Source organism: Gracilinanus agilis, chromosome 4 (assembly GCF_016433145.1).
Source record: "Gracilinanus agilis isolate LMUSP501 chromosome 4, AgileGrace, whole genome shotgun sequence".
In the NCBI taxonomy this organism is placed as follows: domain Eukaryota; kingdom Metazoa; phylum Chordata; class Mammalia; order Didelphimorphia; family Didelphidae; genus Gracilinanus; species Gracilinanus agilis.
The window spans coordinates 370,363,437-370,386,845 of NC_058133.1; the positions used below are offsets into that span (position 1 = coordinate 370,363,437).

General features: G+C 32.2%; 1 protein-coding gene across 1 annotated transcript in view; it reads left to right on the forward strand.

Moving 5' to 3' along the window:
- The window catches only part of NUS1 (NUS1 dehydrodolichyl diphosphate synthase subunit), a 40,767-nt gene that overhangs the window by 11,829 nt on the left and 5,529 nt on the right, over positions 1-23,409 (forward strand). The window contains exons 2-3 of the mRNA XM_044676820.1: positions 7,135-7,260; positions 8,019-8,168. Coding sequence (XP_044532755.1) covers positions 7,135-7,260; positions 8,019-8,168 — 276 coding nt within the window. The remainder of the gene's footprint in view (positions 1-7,134; positions 7,261-8,018; positions 8,169-23,409) is intronic.

Genomic DNA, 23,409 nt, shown 5'->3' on the forward strand with positions numbered 1-23,409 from the left:
TTTCTTAGTGTGGATGCCAGTAGTACTTGTCTGAAGTACATAATCAGGGCTGAAATATCAGAATGCATGCCTTTTTTATTTTATTTTTTTATAATGTTACACAGTGGAGAGCACTGAACTTGAATTTGGAGCACTTTTATGTGTGTCTTAACTTTGCCATGTATAAACTGGCTCTTTAGACAAGCCATTTCTCCCCTTCTAAGCCTCAGTTTCTTCCTCCATAAAATGAAGGCAGTAAAAAAAAAATTTGTAAATTGTAAATCTAATATTACTCTTACTTAATTTTCATTGGATTTTTGATAAATGGAGTTTAATGACTATGATCTGATATAGTCTTTCTTAAATTTGACCAGAATTTATTTAGTTGATTGAATTTATGGAAAAATTAGCCCAACTTTCCTAAAAACAAAACAAAACAAACTTTTATTTTAATTCTTAAATTTTATTTATTTTTAAATTATTTTTATTTAATTATTTTGAAATATTAGAAAGACTGACATTTACCAAACCAACAAGTCATTCTACCGCAGTAATTACATTATTAACTACTGTTGGTTGTGATAATAACTTATAGTGTAAGTGTAGTTTAAAGGAAGAAAACTTATTTCCTCATACCTATACTATTATTGTCTCTGAATTTAAAAAAAGCCTTTTTTAAAAAACTGAATAAAAAAAAAGTTTTGGGTGAGGAAAGAGTTTTTCCCCTTCCTCTCCTTATTTTTCTTAGTCATTCAGTCTCTTAAGAATAAATGTTGATCTAGAAATGCCTTGCCATTGTTGAAACTTGGTATCTAATTAATGGTGGAGAAAGCCCAGAGAGATTAAAGTGATTTGCCAGAGATTGCATTTTGATTTTTAGACCATTAGTCTAAGAATTAGACTAGAATTAGATTCTGCTCCCTCTTCACTGCTGTTTTTTGTTTAAAAAGTTAACATTTACTAAACATCAACAGACATATGATGCTAGGTTTTGTTTTTGTTTTTTGGCTCTAGTCCTAATACTAGGACTAGATATAATAATATATAATAATTAGATATAGATAAACTAGATAAAATAATATATATAATAATAAAATAATAGAGCCCTTTAATAGATTGGAAATGACCTTGGTTCTTGAAGGGTATGCCAGGGGAAGAAGATCTAGCAGTTTTTTTTCCTGTTAAAAAAATATTCATTCTGAACTTAAAAGACATACACATACCCACAATTTCCATACATAGCATAATACAAAAAGATTATTCTGTTTGAATCAGTGAATCCATCTTTTATGGAGTTTCCATGTTTAAAAAAGTATATAACAAATTTTACATTCTACTTGCAAAACTGTCCAGCTTGACTATATACACCTTATGTTCTGTTCGATATATTTTTAAAAAATGTTATCATTTCCCTCTTTTTTCATCACTATTCCTAAGCCTCACCTCCAGTTAAAGTTTTTGAAAAAGCAACCTTTAACAAATAATTTTATTCAAAAAAATAAATCCAAAACTGGTCACATTCAAAAATTTTTTTGCATCTTGAGTCTATTGTCTCTGTCAGGATAGTTAACATGGTTCATCAGTGGGTTCTTCAGAGATCATTGCATTGATCAGAATTGTTTTTGAAACTTGTTTTACTTTTTACTATGTTAAAGTCTTAAAAAATTGTTCTTCAGGTTCTGTTTACTTTACTCCACATAGATTTATAGCATTCAGGATTTTCAGAAATGGTCTCTTGTCCTTTCTTCGAGAGGAATAATATTGTATTATAGTATTATTATAATAATATTGTATTATTGTATTATATATAATATATGTATAATATATTGTATTATTTGTTCAGCCATTCCGCAATTGTAAGGTATATGCTCAGATTCTATTTCTTTCCCTCTCCTGTTCCCTTTTCCCTTTCCCACTCTTCCAGTTTTTTAGATCTTCTTCAGGATCTGGAAGATTCTTTTGTTTATGACTATTTCCTTTTGTTACCTTCCCTATTACTGTCTCTGTCCCTCTTGCTTGTTTCTATGTAAAGTTTGATATTTTGCTACATCATACTATTTATGTATGTGTATGTTGAAATCTCCATAGTTTTAGATGAATGACATATGTCTCATACTCATCTTCACTCCTTCCATTTTGTGTGCTTTAAAAAAAAAATCATGCATTCTATTTTTGAGAAATAGCAAATTCCATCCCCTTCTTTCCACACTGACATATTTCACTTCCCCATCTTTTTTTCTTTCAAATCCTCAGAACAGAAACAATCCATCTCCAGAACTGTAGGATTTAAATTAATGTTTAATACATGAAGTATTATATTTTATAAAGTTTATTATCTAACAAAATAGAACCACGTGACTAAGCTTTTCAACCTTCTCAAAATCCCCGCTCTAAAAAAGCCACCAACAGGAAGGAAAAAGAGCTAGACACAGAACTCCACCCAATATATATCCTGTCTACATCTGTACATAATGACAGGAAGTGAGTAGGGTTCTGGGAATAGTAGTTGTGCTGGGAATCGTAGTTTTTAGGGTAACAGATTCAACTTACACAGAACCTCTATTTTTCTTATTTAACTCCCTCAGTATCTTTTCTTCTTCCTTAGAATGCTAGTAGTACATATTAGTCAAATACATTTCCCTTTTTAAGTTTCTCTGGACTGTTCTGTTGGCATTTCAGAACTCTTTATTCCAAGAAAGGTCCATTTTTCCTACATAGGAGTATATTTGGCTTTGCAGGTTAAGTTATTATTCTTGGTAGTGTAAGACTGTATCTTTTGTCTTTTGGAATACTATATTCCAAGATCTTCATAGTAAAAGCTGCCAGATTTTGTCACCTTGGTTGTAGTTCCTTCATTCTTAAAGCAATTCTTTCTGTATGGGTGCAGTATTTTAAAAATTTGTTGTGGGAGCTCTAGATTTTGACTGACATTCCTGGGGCTTTTCCTTTTAGGTTTCCTTTTAGCAGGCAATTGGTGGATTTTCTTTTTTTTTTCTCTCTTTTGCTCTCTGGTTCTGACATGTAGGCAGTTTTCATGTATGATATATTGAAATACTACTAATAGTAATAATAATGATAATAGCTAATGTTTGTGTAGCCCTTATCTTGTCAAGTTCTAAGTGTTTTGTAGTTATTATCTCAGTTGATCAATGTAGGTGTGATTATTATTCTTATTTTACAGTTGGGGAAACTGAGGCAGACAGGTTCAATAACTTGTTCAGAATTACACAACTATTAAGTATCTGAGGCCAGATTTTAACACTGGACCTTCTATCTCCAGGCCTGGTTCTTTGATCACTGAACCCCTACCTGCCCCTGTCCAATGATACTTAAATTAACACTTCTTGACCTATTTTCTAGGTAAGTTTATATCACATATCTTACACTTTCTTTTTTTTTTTCTTAATCTTTTGACTTTGTTCTACCATTTTTGTTGTCTTGGAGTCATTTATTTCTCTTAGGTGTGTTCTAGTTTTCATGTAGTCTGTTACTTGCATAAAGTATTACTTTCTATTCCAAGCTTTTTATCTTTTTTTTTTTAAAGCTTTTATGTAATTTTTAAAATCTCTTTCTTCATTTCTTCTAGATATTTATTAAGTCCTTCTGGAAAACTTGTTTTTTTCTCTGAGGCTCTGTAGTTGTTAATGGAGTTGCTTGTTATATTTTTGAGGATTTTTAAATTTTCAAAAATTCTTTGATACTGGTCACTATTTTCTTTGATTTGCCCATTGGTTTTAAATGTAAAACACTTTAGTTTTGAACTAGGACTCTGTGCCATTTCCAGGTTCTGTCTCCTCTATTGGGAGATGAGATTGGCTCTTGGTATTACCCTGGATCCCTAGATTCCTACCTAAGCAAACCTTCACCTCCTTGGGCTAGAACCTCCTGAATCTTTCTGGCAGTTTAAGGAATGCAATAGGGATCTTAGAGCCTTGAAGCTTGTCCTGTCCTGATTTTGAGTGCTGGACCACCAGGCTGTTAGGTATTTTCAAGGTCCCCATGCTAAGGCTTTCTCAGGGGAGATCTACTGGTATTATTGTCTTTAAGTCACAAAACCTTTGGTCTAGCTAGCTGAATTTGGAGAGGATCATTATCATTCCAATTTGATGGAATTTTTGGCCATAGAAACTAACCATGATTGCTCCCAAGTCATAGGTGGGAGTAGGGGAAAGAGAGAAAGTACTCTTTACTTATACTGATCTATATGGGTCCTTTAGGCACAAAAGTTCTTTTTTAATATAATAGACAGTTTTATAAAATTGATGTGAAAGATTTAAATGATGTTTCCAAGCCTCTTACATACTTTAAAAATCCTAATTGAGTACATGGCATAGCAAAACTTTTAGTGCAGTTTTAAATTCCTAAAGCTTTTAGTTTCATCTGAAAGAGTGCTTTTGCCATTTTACTTGTAGGAAAGTAAATTGGTTATGTTTATAAATGGTTTTCGTACTTGTCCTCTGAAAATTTTAGGAAAAATATGGCCCTTCTATCTTGAACACAATATACTAACATTGACTAAACACTCATCACTATTTTTGGAGTAAAAATTAATACTATAAATTAATATTTCTGACTAATACCAAAAAAAAAGTGAAAATTGCTTTTAAAAAAACCTAACCATATAAATGTCTATAGATGCTATAACATAATCTTGTGTGTATGTATATAGATACTATACTTTTAACTAAAAAATTGGATTTGTCCATTATGGGCATTCAGATAAAATGTGAATTTATGTAAAAGTGGTTTTCACAGTTCTACATTGTTCTATTAAAACTGCTATAGTTTCCCATTTCCATTGAATTTTATTTGCACCCTTTTTTAATGAACATTGTGTGTTTTTGCACCCTGTTTTAATGAACATTGGGGGGTTTTTAAAACGCTTTAATAACTTAAACTGCTGAGATTTTTAGGATATTTTATATTATTTATTTTTATATTATATAATTGCATTATATTTTATATTTATATTTTGGGGCAATATTTTAATAATTTAAATAATGGCATTTTTTCTTAAAATTATGTTTATAATTTCTTTAGTATGATTTATAAGGTTGTTTTTTCTTTCTCTTTTCACTATATTATTTTTAAATTGGTCTTAGTCCAAAACTAATCTATAAGAATGTAATTTAACCAGAACTTAAACTCATGACTGCTTTTAGTTTGACAAATTCTTTATAAAACTTGACTGAATACAAGACAAATTAAAGAAGAAATCAGTGGGAAAGAATAAATCTTCAAACTAAGGTGTTTGTATAAATGAAGATTTAGCCACTTATCTCTGAGTGTAATCCCAGTTTATCAAGTAAGTAGAATAATTCAATTCAGTATTTAAATTGCAATACCTTGAGGAGATTGTGCAAGCTCTTGTTAATAAATGAGCTGCAAGATATAATCGGGTTTTTTTAGTGTCAGACCTCAGTCATCTCCTTAATCTTGCCAATTCATCATTTCCTAGAAGTCTTCTTCCTGCCCCTTTCATTACCATAGTCTGACAAAGGCCTTATTTGAGATACTTTTATGAAACGTTCCGTTTATTGGAAAGGTACTTTGGAAATGTGTCTGTAATTTGGCTCCCCCACAACCCTCCTTTATTGTAATTCTTTCCAATTCCAAATTGGGAAATCTTTGCTTTTGACTGCAAAGCATTCTTGGAAACCTATTTAAAAGTGTATCTGTAGTTCTGTCCCTTTCCCAGTTACCCATTTTAGCCACTAGATGGCACTTGCACATTAGTATGATTAAAAAAAACCTGAAGATCAAGGATATACCTGCATTTAGTTGGTGGTCAGAAATTAGGAAAACTACAGAATGGAGTGTTAAGAAACAAAAAATGAAATACAGGGTTTTCGTTGTTCTTTCCAGAATTCAAAATATGCCTCAGGCAAATTTGCAAAATAACTAAAAAGTGAGGACACACTACAGTATGTTTAAAAATCTTCTGTTTTAATCTATTAGAACTTAAAACTACACTGAGACTTTTGGGATACCCCAATATATTATGCTGCCTTGGTACCCGTGGCTGTCTTTTTATATTTCCTTTAGCCATTCTAAGTTCCTAGGAAATTGCCTACTCTATTGTAAAGTCATTGGATTATAAGAAATGATCACTTATAAGCAGAAAATAAACAAAAATCTGATGACTAAACCTTTTTTCTTGCTAAAACATTTCATAGTTCCTTAACTTTGGTACCTAAAATATAGATACAGATATATGAATAGAGTGTTTGCTGGACCTGCAATCAGGAAAAGACCTAAGTTCAAATCCTGCCTCAGACACTTAATTGTATGAACCTGGTCAAGTCACTTAACCTTTGTTTGCCTCAGTTTCTCCACTGCAAAATGGAGATAATAGAACCTACCTCCCAGATTTGTTAGAATAAAATGAGATAATATCCTTAAAGCTTTTTGCAAACCTTAAAGAGCTATATAAATGTTAGCTATCATCATCTTCATTATTGCCTTTCTAAAAAAATTTTTAAACTCATGTTAAAACCTTAACTTTCTTCAAGGGAAGCAAATTAAACAGTAAGCACTATAATAAAATTTAGTGGAATCTCTTATAGGCTTGTTAGCATTGAACAGCATATTTGATTATCATTTTACATGTATTACGATTTATTTATATGGTACATGTTATTATTTTAAACATATACAAATAATATTTGGATATTTTCTCCATATATAATTTGTCGGACTCAGAGAAAATAGTGTTTTAGATTATGAAGGGATCTTGGAAATCCTTATTCCAATCCTTTTTCAAGTTAATTACATAAAATAAGTATTACTTCAAGTTAAGAGAAGTGGACTCATGGTATATAAAGAATTTAGTAAGCCCAAGTGTTATATATTAAAATAACTATTATTATGGCATACATGCAAATGGCTAATCTTGTTCTTTTTTTTTTCTTGAACTCATGCCTATCGTGTTCTATTTTAAGGGTCATCGTTTTTGGATTTCATTCAGAAACCAGAATTTGATAGTAGTCCTGGGGTTTGATTTTACTACTTATTTTGATGATTCTAGTTTAAGACTGGTCTTTGCTGTTTTATTCTGAATTCTCCTGCCACTCTACTGTTTTCACAACAAACATACATTATTTATGGAAAAGAAAAAAGAAACCCAGTTGTGATTTTTGTTTGCTTTTTTTTAAGGTATTTTCAAAAGAAATAATTCCAGATTAATGGATGAAATTTTAAAACAGCAACAAGAACTCCTGGGCCTAGATTGTCCCAAATACTCGCCAGAGTTCGTGAATAGTAATGACAAAGAAGATCAAGGTAGTTATATGAGTAAAAATGTACATAAAACAGCATGCACATGTATAACTTGTCTTAAAATGTAATCAGTTGTGAGGGGCAGTTAGGCGACTCAGTGGATTGAAAGTTAGGCCTAGAGACAGAAGGTCCTGGGTTCAAATCTGTCCTTAGATCTGTCCTTAGATACTTCTAGCTGCGTGACCCTGGGCAAGTCACTCACCACTCATTTTGTAGATCTTATTGCTCTTCTGGCTTGGAACCAATACACAGTATTGGTTCCAAGACAGAAGATGGTTTAAAGAAAAAGTAATCAATCATAATTTCTTTTTTCACTCAGTTAATCCTAATTCCATCAGATTTAGTAGTCTTGTTCTTGGTATTCATGTCTTTTTTTCCTCTATTATACCTTAAATATCAAATTGCTCACGTGTTTGTAATCAGATTATAGCTATTTTTATTGTAGAAAATGTTACTACCCTACAATCAGGGTTTTTGCTTTTTTCTACATTCTCATGTCATTTAAACTTAATGTCAAGCATAAGGACTTAGGAAAGAAGGTAATAATGTAAATCTAACCCGTGTGTGTGTGTGTGTGTGTGTGTGTGTGTGTGTGTGTGTTTTCATAGCATGGTAAATAAGTATATCCCATTATAAAATAAAGTTTTTAGTCTTTGAAAAATTTGGACCTAAAATTTTTATTTCTAAAAAAAACTTTGCCTACTTTTCAAATAACCTAGAAGTATAATGTTTTACATTTTATTTGCTTTTTTTCTTCACAGTTTTAAATTGCCAATCATCAGTGAAGGTGCTGTCTCCAGAAGATGGAAAAGAAGATATTGTAAGAGCTGCCCGAGACTTTTGCCAGTTAGTAGCTCAGCAGCAAAAGAGATCTACAGACATGGATGTGAATGTTTTAGGCAATTTACTTAGTAAGTTAACTAATTATACTTCAAAAAAATTGTGATAGGCAAAATGTATAATCTGAAAAATGGTGATAATTAAGCATAAACCTCAAAATGCAAAAGCAATTGTTAGTAAAACTAAATAAATATCAGTTAGTGAAGATTAAATACAAATCAGTCCTAAAAAGGAAATGAATTACACATAGGCAATGGTTTTAGAATAGCCTAATGACAAATGCTGACAACTCTTGATTGTTGGAGGCGAAGAGAGTTGATATTAAAAAAAAATGCTCAGGTTTATTTTAATTATGATTCCTCTTAAAATAGGAATTTTATTTATAGTTTAGTGATCTTTTTTCCTCCTATTCTTAAAAAACAAATATCAATGTTTAAATTATTTAGGAAGGACACTTGGATTTAATACATTTAAGTTAGATTTTTAGAGCTGGAAGTTACATATTAGAAATAATCTTGTCGAGTTAGTTGATAGATGGGCAAACTGAAGCCCAGATTGTAAGCTACAGAATGAGAATTTGAATTCACCCATATGTTTTCATTCCAGAGTCCTTGTTTACCTATTTATAAGTTTGATTTTACTTTTTAAGATTCCTTCTGTCATATTCAAATGGAGCTTGCTATAGCTTGTCATTTATTGATATATATTATCTTTCATTTCTTTTTTTATTCATTTTTGTGTTGCTCTCTAAGGAAAAGAAGTATGGTGAAAGAACACTTATTACTATTTTCCTCTATCTTTTAATGATGCCTTCTTTTTCTTACTGTATCCCTAATTCACCATCTATTCCTGGTTCTGTTAAGCCACATGCTTCTTTGCTTGCTTTCCCACCTTTCATCTGTCAAAAATGACCTGAAGATTACTAAATCAGCTGCTCTCTGTGTCCTTGGGGATTCCAAGGCTAATTTCTCTGTATTTTCATGGTTTTTGTTTGTTTGTAAAGGTTTGTGCCTGACAGAGAAAGGTAGGTTGCTGTGCTTGGTTTATCTTTCATAATTGTATGTAAGCTCCTTGAGAGCACAGATTATTTAATTTTTTTGTCTTTGTGCCCTCTAACGCAATTGCTGGTTAATAGGCACTTACTGTTTGTTGTTTGATTGATTCTCTTACCTGGACCATTTGTTTAAATTGGTGAATACTTTAGCTCGTTATGGCTAGTATGGCCAGTAGGCTTATAATTAGGAAGAATAACTGTTGGTATAGGTACATTATACTGCTATCTCTCAGCTTTGCAAAGTCTGGAGCTTAGCCATTTCTAGCTATTCATTTCTGGCTTCTTCTAGTTCTAACCCTGCAGATTTGATATGCAGAAGAGTATGATCTGAGATAGAATAACTGTTTAAAGTAATTTGGGGGGTGGGTGTCATCAAGCTGTAACATTTGTGATTAATTTTTTAAAAAATTGTTCCTTAGTACATAATACTTTGCACGTTGATTTAGTGAAAATTGATGTTATGCAATTTCTTATAGTCCAAAAAAGAGCTGGGTATATTCTGAGCATGTAATTACACTAGTTTTTCCCAAGGTTCTACTTTTGGAATGCCAATCTTCTTTGTTTAGCAGCCTTGTCTAAATAGGAAGGGGAGAGGAAACAGATTTGAAAACTTTTTTCTTAGGTTCACTAGCATATTGGAGAGGCAAACACTATTTTTAAACAGTTAATCTTCTGCCTATATGTGCAAGATTTTGTGTATCTTGTCTATAGTCATGTGTGTATAATTTCCAAAGTTGCATCAGGACTGTGACTCCTCATATCTTCTCCCTTACCCTTGTATAAGTCACTGAACAGTGAATTAGCTAGGTATAAGAGAATACTCTTATGTTATGGATCTGGGTCATTGTTCTGACCTGTGTGTGCCAGCATAGTGGGGAAACCTTGCTCTTAAATATGGAGAATTGGGAGTTGGCTATATTTGAGAATTCTTTATCATTGTGATCAAATAATATGCATAAAGGACTCAAGTATTTAATATTATGCCTACATTAACTCTTTTAAGCTTGAAAGAGGGTCTTATCAAATATGAAAGGTGAATCTTAACTCTAGATAAAATTTTGCAGCCTTCAATTTTGCTGATAGCTATATTATAGAGAATTGAAGTTCCCATAGTGTTCATTTGTTGGCTTTTTTTAAAGCAATTAATTCAGAAGACCAAAAATGCCACCCTAAAAATCTCTCTTCCAATAAGTTGTTATATGTACTTGCAAAATTTTTGCAAGAGTCCTTTAATGATGTAACAACATTATTTTGATACTTTCATTATTATTATCAATAAAATGTAAAACAGGGACATGTGTGCTATAAATATTAAAAATGATAAAGGCTTGTATAAATATATAAATTAGTATTTTAATTAAAGCCATGCTGATAGATAAAATCATTAGACCATGCGCTTATAAGCATTCAAAACTGCCGCCTCCATTACTGCCTCCTAGCCAAGCGCCTACTTGCAAAGAGGCCACTCCCTCCTAACCCAGGAGATTTAAGCTCTCCCCTGCGTCAAGACGTCGGAAACGGAAACCAGTTGGACCATGTTGGATCACGGGAAATGTAGTTTTGATACATTTCCCTTGTCCATAGAAATATATACACTTTTAGAATGGCATTCCCCAAATTTCACTTTTACAGTGCTTACCAGAGGTATTTGCTACAGTAATGGAATATGTCATTGGAGAGACTAAATGGTAGAGGATACTTTGCAGATGGGACTGTCTTCCAGATTAGATATTCTTGTTTGTGAGTGACATTGATTCCATTAAATTCCAGAGTACCATAGCTCCATTTGTTTGATATCCATATTTCAGTCAAAATAGTTTGGCCTAATTATTCACTTGGGGAAAATTAAATAGAAGAACAACATCTATACTATGTGCTGCTAGATGGAAGATAATCCTCTAGTATATTTTTTTTAGAAACTGCTCATGGAGAGCTGGACCTGGAATTAAAAAGGAGGAAGAAAGTAGAATGAATTGAATTGCCTTTGGGAAATTTGCACAGCGTTTTAACATCTTTACATTTTCCCATGAAGTAAAGTCTCTTGTTTTTAACACCAGTGTTCTTCTAGTCATGGTGTATGACAGTGAGTCATGGCCTACTATAATCTCCAAAGAATTAAAATTAACAATCACTCAAAGGGTCATGGAGAGACACATGGTGGTGATGAGTAGGCTGCATACAATTCATCAACAGCTGAGAATTACATAAGAGAAGGAAACAGCCTGAAGGATATCACCAGAAATGTCTGTCACCAGAAAGAAGGCAGGCTAAATGTGTAGTGAGACCAATAGCTACCTGATGGACAAATATGTTCTCCATTGGTATACCATGTCAAAAGAATGAAGAGTATATTCAGTATGTTTGGTAGACCCACTGTAGAGGATTTATAGGGAAGGTATGAAGTTCCATAGGATGAAAGGGCATAGGTGTGTTGTGATTTGCTATGCTAAAGAGAATACCTACATCAGTGAGATCATTTATGCTATACTTAGTATAATATTGTATTAGGAACTTTATTCCTTGCTGAGATATTTCTGATCACATAATGCCTGGTCAGAGTACCCCATAATTTAAAAATAAGACATGATTAAGTAGATAGCAGTTAGGGTTGGTGAAAAGATGGTTGAGAGAAGATATTTTAGTCTTGAGAGGAAATACTGACTTGGGGTCTTAGGAGTAAAGTAATTTTTTATGATGATGAATTTCAGAATGTGAGGTGAGTAGAGAGAGAGTGCTGCTGAATAAAGAAAGGTAAGGAAACATGAAGTAAAGAAAGTTGATGAATTGTTGTTGATATAGCTGTCACCAAGAGGATATAAGTGAGGAGAAATGAGTATGTCTCAAGTATTGAAATCTTTGAAGAAAGGAGGAAATGGGGCCTGTGTACAACAGAAGACAGCAGCAGGAAGGCTTATGAATGACATGAATTTCAAAGGAAAGGCTCTATTACATTGTTGATTATGAATAAAACTTAATATAAGAACTGTAATTAAGTGGAGCTAATAGGCTTTGCTTTTTACCTTACTTGGCCCAGGGATATCTTGTATTCTATTTTCTGTTCTAAAGATGTTTGTTTAGTTTAGAGATAATAGGAAATTTCATTTTTTTTCTTTACTGTTTCATCTGTAGTACCAAGTACATATTGGCCAAGACTCAATGTGATGTTTCTTGGTTGCTGACTACATCTCAAATCTTGTTATAGGATTCATACTCACCAATTGTCAGAAAGGCCTTGAGGTACCTTAAAAAAATTAAATAAGACTGATCAAGATTGCAGAGTAGAAACAATAGAACTCAGCCCTTTTTAATTAAACCTGTTTAATCATCATTAATATTTACCTTAAAGTTTGCTAAAGCTTTATAGATATCTCATTTTATTCATATGGCAACTCTGGGAGTTAGGTGCTACTATTATCACCTTTTAACATATGAGGAAATTGAGGCTTGAAGAGCCCAGGATTGCACAATAAGTGTCCTTAGGCTGGATATGAACTTGAGTCTTCATCTGACAACACGTCCATTCCTATATTCATCGTCATCATCTAGTTGCCAACTATCTTAGCAAGTCAGGTGATAAATATGATATAGATAATAGATTCCTTAAGGCAGGGATCAGAAAACAATGGGTTGTTTTCATATCTGTTTTTGTACTACCTCCTAGCTAAAAATAGTTTTTAAGGGATAAAAGGGAAAAAGCTTCTAGTGCCAGGTTATTGGTAAGAAAGCTTTCTGAGAGAAGAAAGGGAAAATAAAAGACTTTTTAATACTAAGATTAAAAAGCCTACAGGTTAAGGGGAATATAGCCTGCCTGTGTTGGGGTGTTTTTTGTTTTTAAAGAGGGGAAGAAAAATAAGATGTGATAGAGATGGATTTTGGCTACTAGCAGAGTCCTGAGGTAAATAAAAGTAAAAATTTCTTCCTCAAGTTATAGAATTCAATTAGGTCTATCCTTCTTAGAGGAAGGTAATCTGAGACTTAAGAAAAGATCTTATCTTCTGATCATCCAAAGAGAAGCCTTCAGGAGAATACTGAACCCTGATGTCTAGTGAAGAAAAAGTCTAGGTCAAAACTCAATCCTAAAGAGAGAGTGTAACCTAAACAAAGACACTCTGGGACAAAGCAAACGTCCTCAAGTTGATTAGATTCCCTAAAATTTAACTCTTGAGAATTCAGCAACAAAATGAGTAAACAAACAAAAAAGAACTTTTATTATGCCTGGGATGACCAAAACAAATCCTGAAGAGAATAACTCAAAACGCCTACAATCAATATTCCCTCTCTCCTCCCACAAATGAAAACAGTTTGCCCATAAGAACAATTATAATTTTTTGACAAAATTATATAAAAGTTTAAAAAGAAATGAAAGAACTGAGAGTAGTGGAAAGAGAGATTTAGGAAAATCTTCTGTAGCTTTAATAGAAGACATTTTTAAAAAACACTTGAGACTCCTTTAAAATCAGAAAGGATAAAATAGAAATTAATTACTCTGAGAGATTCTGTTGTTATTGTTTAGTTGTGTCTGACTCCATAACTCCATTTGGGATTTTCTTGGCAAAGATAGTGGCGTGATTTGCCATTTCCTTTTCCATCATTTTACAGATGAGGAAACTGGAACAAATAGGGATAAGTGACTGGTTGGGGTCACACAGCTGGGAAATATCTTGAGGCTGCATTTGAATTCAGGTCTTCCTGACTCCAGTCTCCATTTATGCCATCTAGCTGAATTTAGCAAGATTTAGCCATTATTACCGTAAAGGAATGGAGAATATGAAACAAGACATTTCAGTACGCAAAAGATAAAAATCTACAACCAAAAGTAATGTAAATAGCAAAATTGAGAATAATCTTACAAGGGAAAAAAACCTGGATCTTAAGTGAATTAGAGGCCTTTCAAGTGGTCTTGATGAAAAAAATCATAATTGTCAAGAATTATAAATAATGTAGATAATATAAATAAATATAAAAAGAACTATAAAATATGGGAATCAAGAGGAAAAATAAAAAGCTAGATACAAATGAACAACCAGAAGGGACTTTTATCAAACATGAATACTAAAATGGTTAGTGATTTTAAAGGAGTTCTTGAAGAATCTTAGTATCATAAGGGATCATAGTTAACTGAGACAGAAGAGCTATTCATATTATTGTTAGTTATTGAAGATTCTTTTAGGAAAAAAGAATAGAAAGAGGAAGGCTATATTAGGGGAAAATGGAAGAAAAGATAGAGTAATTTGTTAACATAATAAGAGTGCAATAGTAAAACTAAATATAAACATTACAGGAGTAGAGAAAGCTATGATACTTGAACTTCACTTACACCTAAATTGGTCCAAAGGGGTTAGAACATTATCCCCATCTCCTTTTCTAAAGATAAGAATAAGATGAGTGGAAAGGAGAGCATAAAAAGAATGGCATATTCAGGGAGTCATTTGTCATGAACAAAACAAACTCCAACGATCGTGAGAGAATAGTGAAGAGAAGGTTAAAAAGTTTTATAAAAAAGAAAAAGATAACTCAAAGTAAATAGAATATAGAGAAGAAATATGATTTAATCATAATTATAATAATCATAATTATAAATGTGAATGGGATGAACTCAGTTGTAAAATGGAAGACATTAGCAGACTGAATTAAAAAGCAAAATCAAATAATATTTTGTTAAATAGAAACAATACGTTATTTACAAAATCCAACAGTATGTTGTTTAAAAGATGCATACTTGAAACAAAGTAAGAGATTAGGAAAAAAATCTGTTAAATACAGAAAAACAGTAGTGCTAATTTTGATTTCAGAAAGCTAACAACAGACATAATTAAAACATATTAAAAAAGAATTTTTTTTTAAAATAATGAATGTATTTTAATACTATATTTGGTATAATTTCTAAATACTTAAAGAGAAACTAAATTATAAAGAAAGATGCATTATCTAACAACAAAAAATGTTAATGAATAGGATTTTAGAAAAATTAGATGCGACAGTCTACTATTAGTTATTAAAAGGGAATAGAGAAGAATGTCTATTCTCAACTGCATGGCACTTTACAAAAATGGATTATGTTTTAGGACGCAGACTAGTAAATGCAGAAAAGTATACATTCTTTGCTGATCATAATGCAATAAAAATAATGGGTTACTGGGAAAAAATGTTAAAAATCAATTGGAGGTTAACTCCTAAAGCTTTGTTAGGTTATAAGGATGATATTAGAAAATAAGTATTTTATTAGTTTAGAGACAAGAAGTAGAGAAGCTGGCTTGAGGAAGAATTGGAGTTTCAAATAGAGCTGAGAGTGTTAATTTCATATGTTGGCAGTTGTAACCGTTATTCTATGATAATTACATGCTCTGGGTGTGGCATTCTGACAGTTGGCTTCTGGCATTTGACAGAGCCACACACAGGTTCTTTTCTCACTCAGGGCTAGAGAAGGTAACATCTTTGCCTCTTTCTCTATCTCTGTCTGAGTGCAAGACTTGAAGGAGGAGAGTGTTTTCTTTTCCAACTTGGGAAACACTATACATTTATCTGTTATTGTGTATAGAATGATTAAGATCTAAAAAGACCAAAGAATACCTAGTCTTTCGTTTGGACTCTGAGTCTCTTAAAGCTCAGAGTCCTAACCTGATTCTTATTGTGACTCAACCAGCTAGCCTTGATTATCTTTATAAATTAAAGGTGTAGTTAAGAATTATAGTAGTACTTTTAGTTAGAATAGCATAAATTTTGTTAGTTAGATCAGGGAGGATTAGTGTAGCCTGTGAACCACAGGAGAAGCGGTTCCTTGCGGAACCTGGGAGTTTATTTGGGTGGAGTTAGAATCCCTTAGAATTAGAAATCCTTTTACCCATATATATATATATATTTTTTAAATAAATAGTTTATATTTCTTAAACAAGAGTTTCTTTAGTGTTCCTTGCGCCTGGCCCTGAAGGGAAGTTCATCTTTAAATTTCACTTCACTTAACCACTGAAGATAACTTTTGATAACAGCTATCAAAAATATACAGAATCAGTTTTCAACTTTTATTTTCCTCCCATCGGCTCGCCTGTTTTTATTTTTACAAAGTCAAAGAACAAATCATAGAAACAACATAATTACATTATAGATAATGACAACAATGGGACAATATGTCACAATTTTGAGGATGTCTTCAAAGAAATACTTTGGGGAAATTCATATATAAACATTTTTTATTAAAAGAAAAGAGAACAGATTATCAATGAATTGGAAACTAAAACTAAAAATACTAGAAAACAAAAAAAAAATTTTTTTAACTCAGTTAAACCAAAATAGAAATCCTGAGAAATCAAAGAAAAATGGAAATCCTGAAAAATCAAATGAAAAAAAAATTAACCAAACTTTCTACTAATAAATAAAACTAGCTTTTAAAAAATAATTAAAAAATAAGAAAGCCATTAGCAAATTTGATTAAAAAGAGGATAGAGAAAATCCAGACTTTGCAAGTATCTAAAATGAAAAAATGAGAATTTTTAAGTAAAGAAACTTTCCCCCAATTTACTTAAATGAAATAACTAAAATTTTCAAAAATATAAAATACTTGAATTAGGGAAAACAAGAAATAGAAAGTTTAATATGTTTCCAGAAGAAGAAATTGAACAAGCTTAAGTTTCTACCCCAAATCAATCTAATAAGTAGAAAAAAGGACCTGATAACATAAAAATTTTTATAGCAGGTCTTTTTTTTGTGGTGACAAAAAGCTAGTAACCAAAGGGTGCCCATAAATTGAGAAATGGCTGAATAAGATGTATGTGAATGTGATAGAATATTATCATGCTTTAAGAATGAGAATATATATTATTTTAGAGAGATGTGAAGAGACTTTGAAGAACTAATGCAAAGGTAAATAAGAACCAGAAGAATGATTTATACTATAGTATCAAAATTATAAAACAGAATGATTTTGAAGCCTCTATAAACTGATGTTGAATAAAATAGAACTAGGAGAATAATTTATATGATACCACCACCCTTGTAATGAAAGCTTTAATAACTGTAAGAAATGTGATCAGCACAGTGATCGTTCATGATTCAAGAGAATTGTTAGTATAACATACTAATCACCTTTTGGCAAAAGTGATAAATTTAGATTGAAGAATGAGACATATAGTTTTGATTGCTGCCATTGAGAATTTGTTTTGCTTGTTAACAGATCTCCTGGATTTGAGGTAATATATATGTAAAAGGAGCATAAAAAAACTTCTAAAAATTAAACTTATAATGGTACAAAATATATTTTAAAAAACCTATTTAGCACAAGGAGAATAGATACTATTAAGTACCTAGGATAGTTATGGCATGTAAACAATGAATTTTGTTTACTCTTCTACCAGCTAAGGTAAAAAGTATGTGTGTTGTTCTTATATAGCTGTGGTGATCTGCTAAGACAAAATATGCAATTTGATCCAGAAAAAAAGGCTTTTTTGCTATTCAATTTACAAAGGATTTATCCAGTGGGCCTTTTATGTGTGGGAGCAATTGGGTAACCATATTGGTGTCTTTTCTGTAAAAAAAGATTGAGAAATACTATATAAATTAACATTTAATAAAATTTGATTGCTTTGTATAAATCTTAAGTCACTGAAATCATATCACCAGCCTTAACTGGATATAATATTATCTTAGTAACTTTACTTTCTGATGGTAGCCAGTTGGCAGAGTGGTTAGAGTTTGGAGTCAGGACAGGAGTCAATTTAAATTTGCCCTTAGATACTTACTAGCTCTGTGTCCCTGGACAAGTCGCTTAACTCTATTTATCTCTGTTTCCTCATCTATAAAATGAACTGGAGAAGGAAATGACAGACCACTCCAGTATCTTTGTAAGATGAGGTCACAAAAAGTTGGACATGACTGAACAACAACAACCACAATACAAGACTCTTAACAGAATAAACAATTAATATGTTCATTAAATTCTTAATAACAGTTATTTTAGGTGAACCTTTGGTGTTATCTTGATAAATGTTACATCATAATAAACTCCTACTTTGATGAGAGATTGAAGTGCCATCTTTCTGTCACTAAAGAGGGATTTATGTATTTTTGGTACACTTAGTGACTAAAGTTAACATTCTCTTATGTAAGTTTGAATATGACCTATATTCTTGTCCAGTAAAACAATTATCCCACTTCCATACAAACTGAGCAATAGAAGTTTCTTTGGTTATGACTAGTTTTTCTCAGAAAGGAGCATCAAATTTAATCAAGCACTCCTCAGTTGAAATCAGAATTCTTTGCTATTTAATATTACTTTGGTCATAATAGAACCTCAGTTTAACCTTTGCAGAATTTTTTATTTTGAGTCATAATACTACATTCTGATACATGTAACAAAATGAATTAGCTATAGAATAGAATGAACTGACCTGTTGAATGTATGGTTATTTAGTAATTCACTTAATACTATTTTAATGTTGGAAAATATCCACAAATTCAATGATTTAGTTTTAATAAAATTGATGTTTCTTCCTGACAATAATTAGCAATAGGTCTTAGGTATTTTCTAGTGCCATGTAGTAGTGGTCGTTTATCTTCCTTTTGGCCGTAGTTAGGGACAGGCACCTAATTTTCAAGTATATATTATCACAAAAGTTAGAACTGGAATAGATTTCAATGACAATAGTCCAACCTATACTCAGCAGAAATCCCCACTATTCCTGACAAGGTTCATCCATTCTTTCATGAAGCTATGCAGTGAGGGACAACCTACTACTTCTTGAGGCAGCCATTTCATTTTTGGACATCTCTAATTATAGATTTTTTTCCTGACATCAAATCTAAATTTACCTTTTGTCAACTTCTATCCATTGCTTCTGGTTCTGTCTTCCTGGGCTTAATAGCTAATTTAGGCGATCCTTATTGTGATGCCTCTTTAAAATAGCTATTCCCTTTGAGCCTTCTCCAGGAAAAACTGCCAGTTTGGAACTGGACATGGTAAGTACTCTAGATGTGGTCAGAGATAAAGAGACTATGTCTTCTGTATTCCTGTAAGCTATGGCTCTCTTAAGGCAGTCTAAGATTGTATCTGTTTTCTTAAATGTCATGTCACACTGCTGACTCATATTGAACTTGCAGCACTATTAATCTTAAAATTTTTCAGAGAAATTACTATCTAACATGGCCCCCATCTTGTATTTGTGAAGTTAATATTTTGAATTCAAATCTATCCCTATTGTACTTCATTTGATTTAGTCTACTGTTCTGACCAGTTAGTTTCCTTGATTTAGTCATTCATTGTGTTAGCTCTCCTCCCCAACTTTTTTGTCATAGGATTATAGATTTAGCAGAAGAGAGCCTTAGTGGTCAACTGGGCCACACCTTCATAAATAATGAAACATAATCTAGAGAGCTGAAACAAATTGCTCAAGATGATAGTATGTTAGTGACAGAGATAGTTTAGAGTCATATATATCCTTTGAATCTCATTCTCTTTTACTAGTTTGACAAACATGCTATTTATGCCTTTACCCAGGTTATTAGCAAAATGTTAAATGGTGTAGTGACTTGACTTGATCTCTTCCTATCTCCATCTTCTACACACCTGCTAAACAAATATTCTTAAAATACAATCTGACTATATCCTCTCTCTCTCTCGTCTGAAGAGGACTACTATTTCTAGAATAAAATGCAAAATAATTAGCATTGTTCTTAAAATTTTAGACTGTGGTTCCCATCTACCTTTCTAGTTGTATTTCAGATTATTATTCAAATTTCAGATTATTCTCCTTCACATAGTTTCTTCTCTAATCAAACTAACTTGTTAGATATTCTGTTATGATACTCCACTTAGGTATAAGTTAAAAAGAAGGGCTGGAATAGCTTAATTTAGATATATTTTAAAAAAGCACATAACTTTATCCTAACATTGTACATCCTTTCTCTTTAATTTTTATCAGTATCATTTTATTTTATTTTATAGCCATGGGTTGATTGATTGATTGATTGATTTGTTGATTTGTTTATTTTTGTTTTGAATATTTTCCTCTAGTTACATGTTTCATTTTCTTTCCCTCTCCCCCAAGCATCCCTAACCCCCATTAGCCGATGCACAATTCCACTGGGTTTTACATGTATATCAGTATTGTTTTAGATAGTCTTTGAAGAAGCATAATAATGATGAGATTTGTACAGAGATTTTACAGTTTGTTCCTGTCTAAGGTCTTAAAAACTGATGATAGATCAGTGAACATAGCAAAGTCTTAAACTATTTTTTTGTTTTCTTGATTAGTTAAAACAGAATTATGGTAATCAGTAGTGGAAAAATTGTGCATAAAAGCTGCTAATTCCACCTTAGGTGTGGTAGATTAAAATGTGATGCTATATTCATTCTCTCTACCTTTTCCTCTCCCTCTCTCTCTTCCCTTCTCCTCCTTACCTTCCATCTTCTAATCAATACTTTGTATTGTTGTCAGGGCAGAAGAGTGGTAAGATTTAGGCTGTGGGGGTTAAGCAACTTGCCCAGGGCCACACAGTTAGGAAGTGTGATCCTATGGCTCTTGAAAATTGGCATAGGATTTTGAGTAGCTAGTTATTAAAAGACCTGTAACTTGGGGTAACAAGAGAGTTTCTCATGAGAAGCAAGTGGCCTACACTTAGCGTCACTCTCAAGAATAATAAAGGAGATCTGTGGCTTTAATTAGGGCATAAAGTTTTCCAAGGATTGAGATCAGTGACTTAGGAAGGAGAAACTTTGATGATAATTTTCCTCTAGGGACCTTTTCCAGAATTGGGTGATTATTTAGATATTTTAGAGTAGATGTAATTATTGGATCCCATTAAGATGGAGCACTGGAGTTTAAACTAAGTTGGAGGATTTCAGAATCCTTTTAATAAGAACCATATCTATACAAGAATTCCTTCTACAACATATTCAACATGCAGAATATGAAGAGAGCATTGTATAACACATGAATGAAATAAAGTCAATGGTAGGTATTTGTTTTTTATCATTCTTATATTAGTAGGTGAATGTCAACAAATCTATGTTTATTTTAATCTCTGAAGATTGAATCACAGAATTTTGTGTTGAGATCTTTTATAATCTAAAATTTTGTTTTAAGAAGATTTTTTGATTTAAAAAATGTTTGATGTCAATCTGGGTGATTTAATATATAGAAATGTCAACTCTATAATTTTTCCATCATTTTTTTTCTTGTAGTCATTATCAAACCTCTAAGAAGAAAGATGATCAATACTGATTTATCCACTTTCTTTTTATTGATTTATTTGATTAATTTAGAATATTTTTCCATGGTTATCATTGTAATCATTTTTCCATGATTCGTGTTCTTTCCCTCCCCCCTTCTGTAGCCAACAAATAATTCCCCTGGGTTTTACATGTATCATTGTGATTTATCCACTTTCAAGGACAGCAAGGCTAGTTTAGATGCAACATGCTTGCGCTGTTATATAGGTGAAGATTATGTGAACAAAGTGCAATAAGTTATCTAAATTTTAGAAGATTATTTATAGGATTCACAAGACTTAAATTCCATTTATTTATAACTGTAAACTTGTACTTTTAGTTTTATATGTGGTCAGACTCATAGCAATATAGAGCCTAGTTGATCAAAATGCATAAAGAGAAACTAATTGTTTTTAACCTGGCCTAAAATCTCTAACTCTTGAATGTAGATACAACAAAGGACTACTTATTGGGGCAGCTAGGTGTCTCAGTGGAGAGATAGCCAGTCCTGGAGACAAGAATGGCGGCCTGGGTTAAAATCTGGCCTCCCATACTTCTAAGTTGTGTGATCCTGGGCAAGTCACTTAACCCCAGTTGCCTAGCCCTTACCTTTCTTCTTCCTTGGAACCAATACTTAGTATTGATTCTAAGAAAGAAGGTATTGGTTTAGAAAAATAAAGGTTTAATTATTAATTAGTAATTCTAGTTAGAAATGAAAGGAAAATTCTCCCCATACTTAACCTTTTGAATAATTTATGTAAGATGGAAACAAAAGATGTATTGTTTTTCTCTTTAATTTAGGTAGCTATCCCTGGATCAATGCCTCTTAGTAATTCAGTCTTCTCATTTTAGGTTTATTATGTATGAAACTTTGGTAGGGCCATTGTTAGTCCTAATATTCAAGTCATTTGAAATTATTTACTTGGTTGGTGAAAACTATGACATTTGGAAGGTTGCTGTTATTCCTCTTAAAGATAAAAAGATTCATTATATGCATTAGTGTATGTGAGAGAAAGCATATTTATTAGATCATAATAGACAGTTACCAAGATAGTCCCTGGTTTTGAAAACAGGGACAGTCTAATCTTTGTATCTTTCTCAGTACCTGGCTTAGTGTCCTGTATATAGTAAATACTAAATTTTTATTGAGTGACTATTAGATAGATACCCTTCTTTCCCTCCAAAAATGGGCCAGGATTAGGAAGAATAAGATTTTGTCTTATGCACTAGACCAGTGATGGGCAAACTTTTTAAAGAGGGGGCCAAAGGAAAGGAAACGCTCAACTGTCAGTTTGTTTCTAAGGCAACTCTTTTGAAGTTTCATTGTATTGTATCCTACTCATTGTGTTCATCAGATTAGAAATAATGTCCCCAGCCAGATAGAACATTTCAGGAGGTCAGCATCTGGCTTGTAGGCCATAATTTGCTCATCACTGCACTAGATAGCTCAGAAGCTAACTTTTCCTCTATAAAAATTAGTTTGACTAAAGGCTAGATGAGGAAGGAAGCTAAAACCTTAGAAACTGGGGAATTTATTTCCTAAAAGTGAGGTCTTTTATACAGTATTGATGATCAACTCTAAACAGAAAGGTTTAACTGTCAAAGATCTTTGTGTTTGCACCCCTGTCCTGCCACATTTCAAGACAAGATTTCTATATAATGAGAAATGGGTTCCAAACACCCTTAGGATCAGAAAAAAGACTCAATTATTTTCCATTTGAGGCTTAGTTGATTTCAGAGGTAATGGATTTTACCACAGGGGTTTGGTATACCTAATTTTTCTTTATTAAAATGTAATGGAGTTCCAAATACTATGTACCAGTTCTCTCTTTCTGGGGTTAAGACTTATTAATTAACCAAACTCACATGAAGAAGACCTTATTATATTCTGTAGCCAAAGTGGATGTGCTCAGGTGAGAACCTACCTAAAAAGTGAGTTTTATAGCTAAAAGAAAATCTGGGTGAAACATCATAGGGAATCACTCATTTAATATTGCCATTGATGTATGTTGTTTGAGCAAATTTTGCAAATAGCATGAGATTCCCAATCAAGTATATA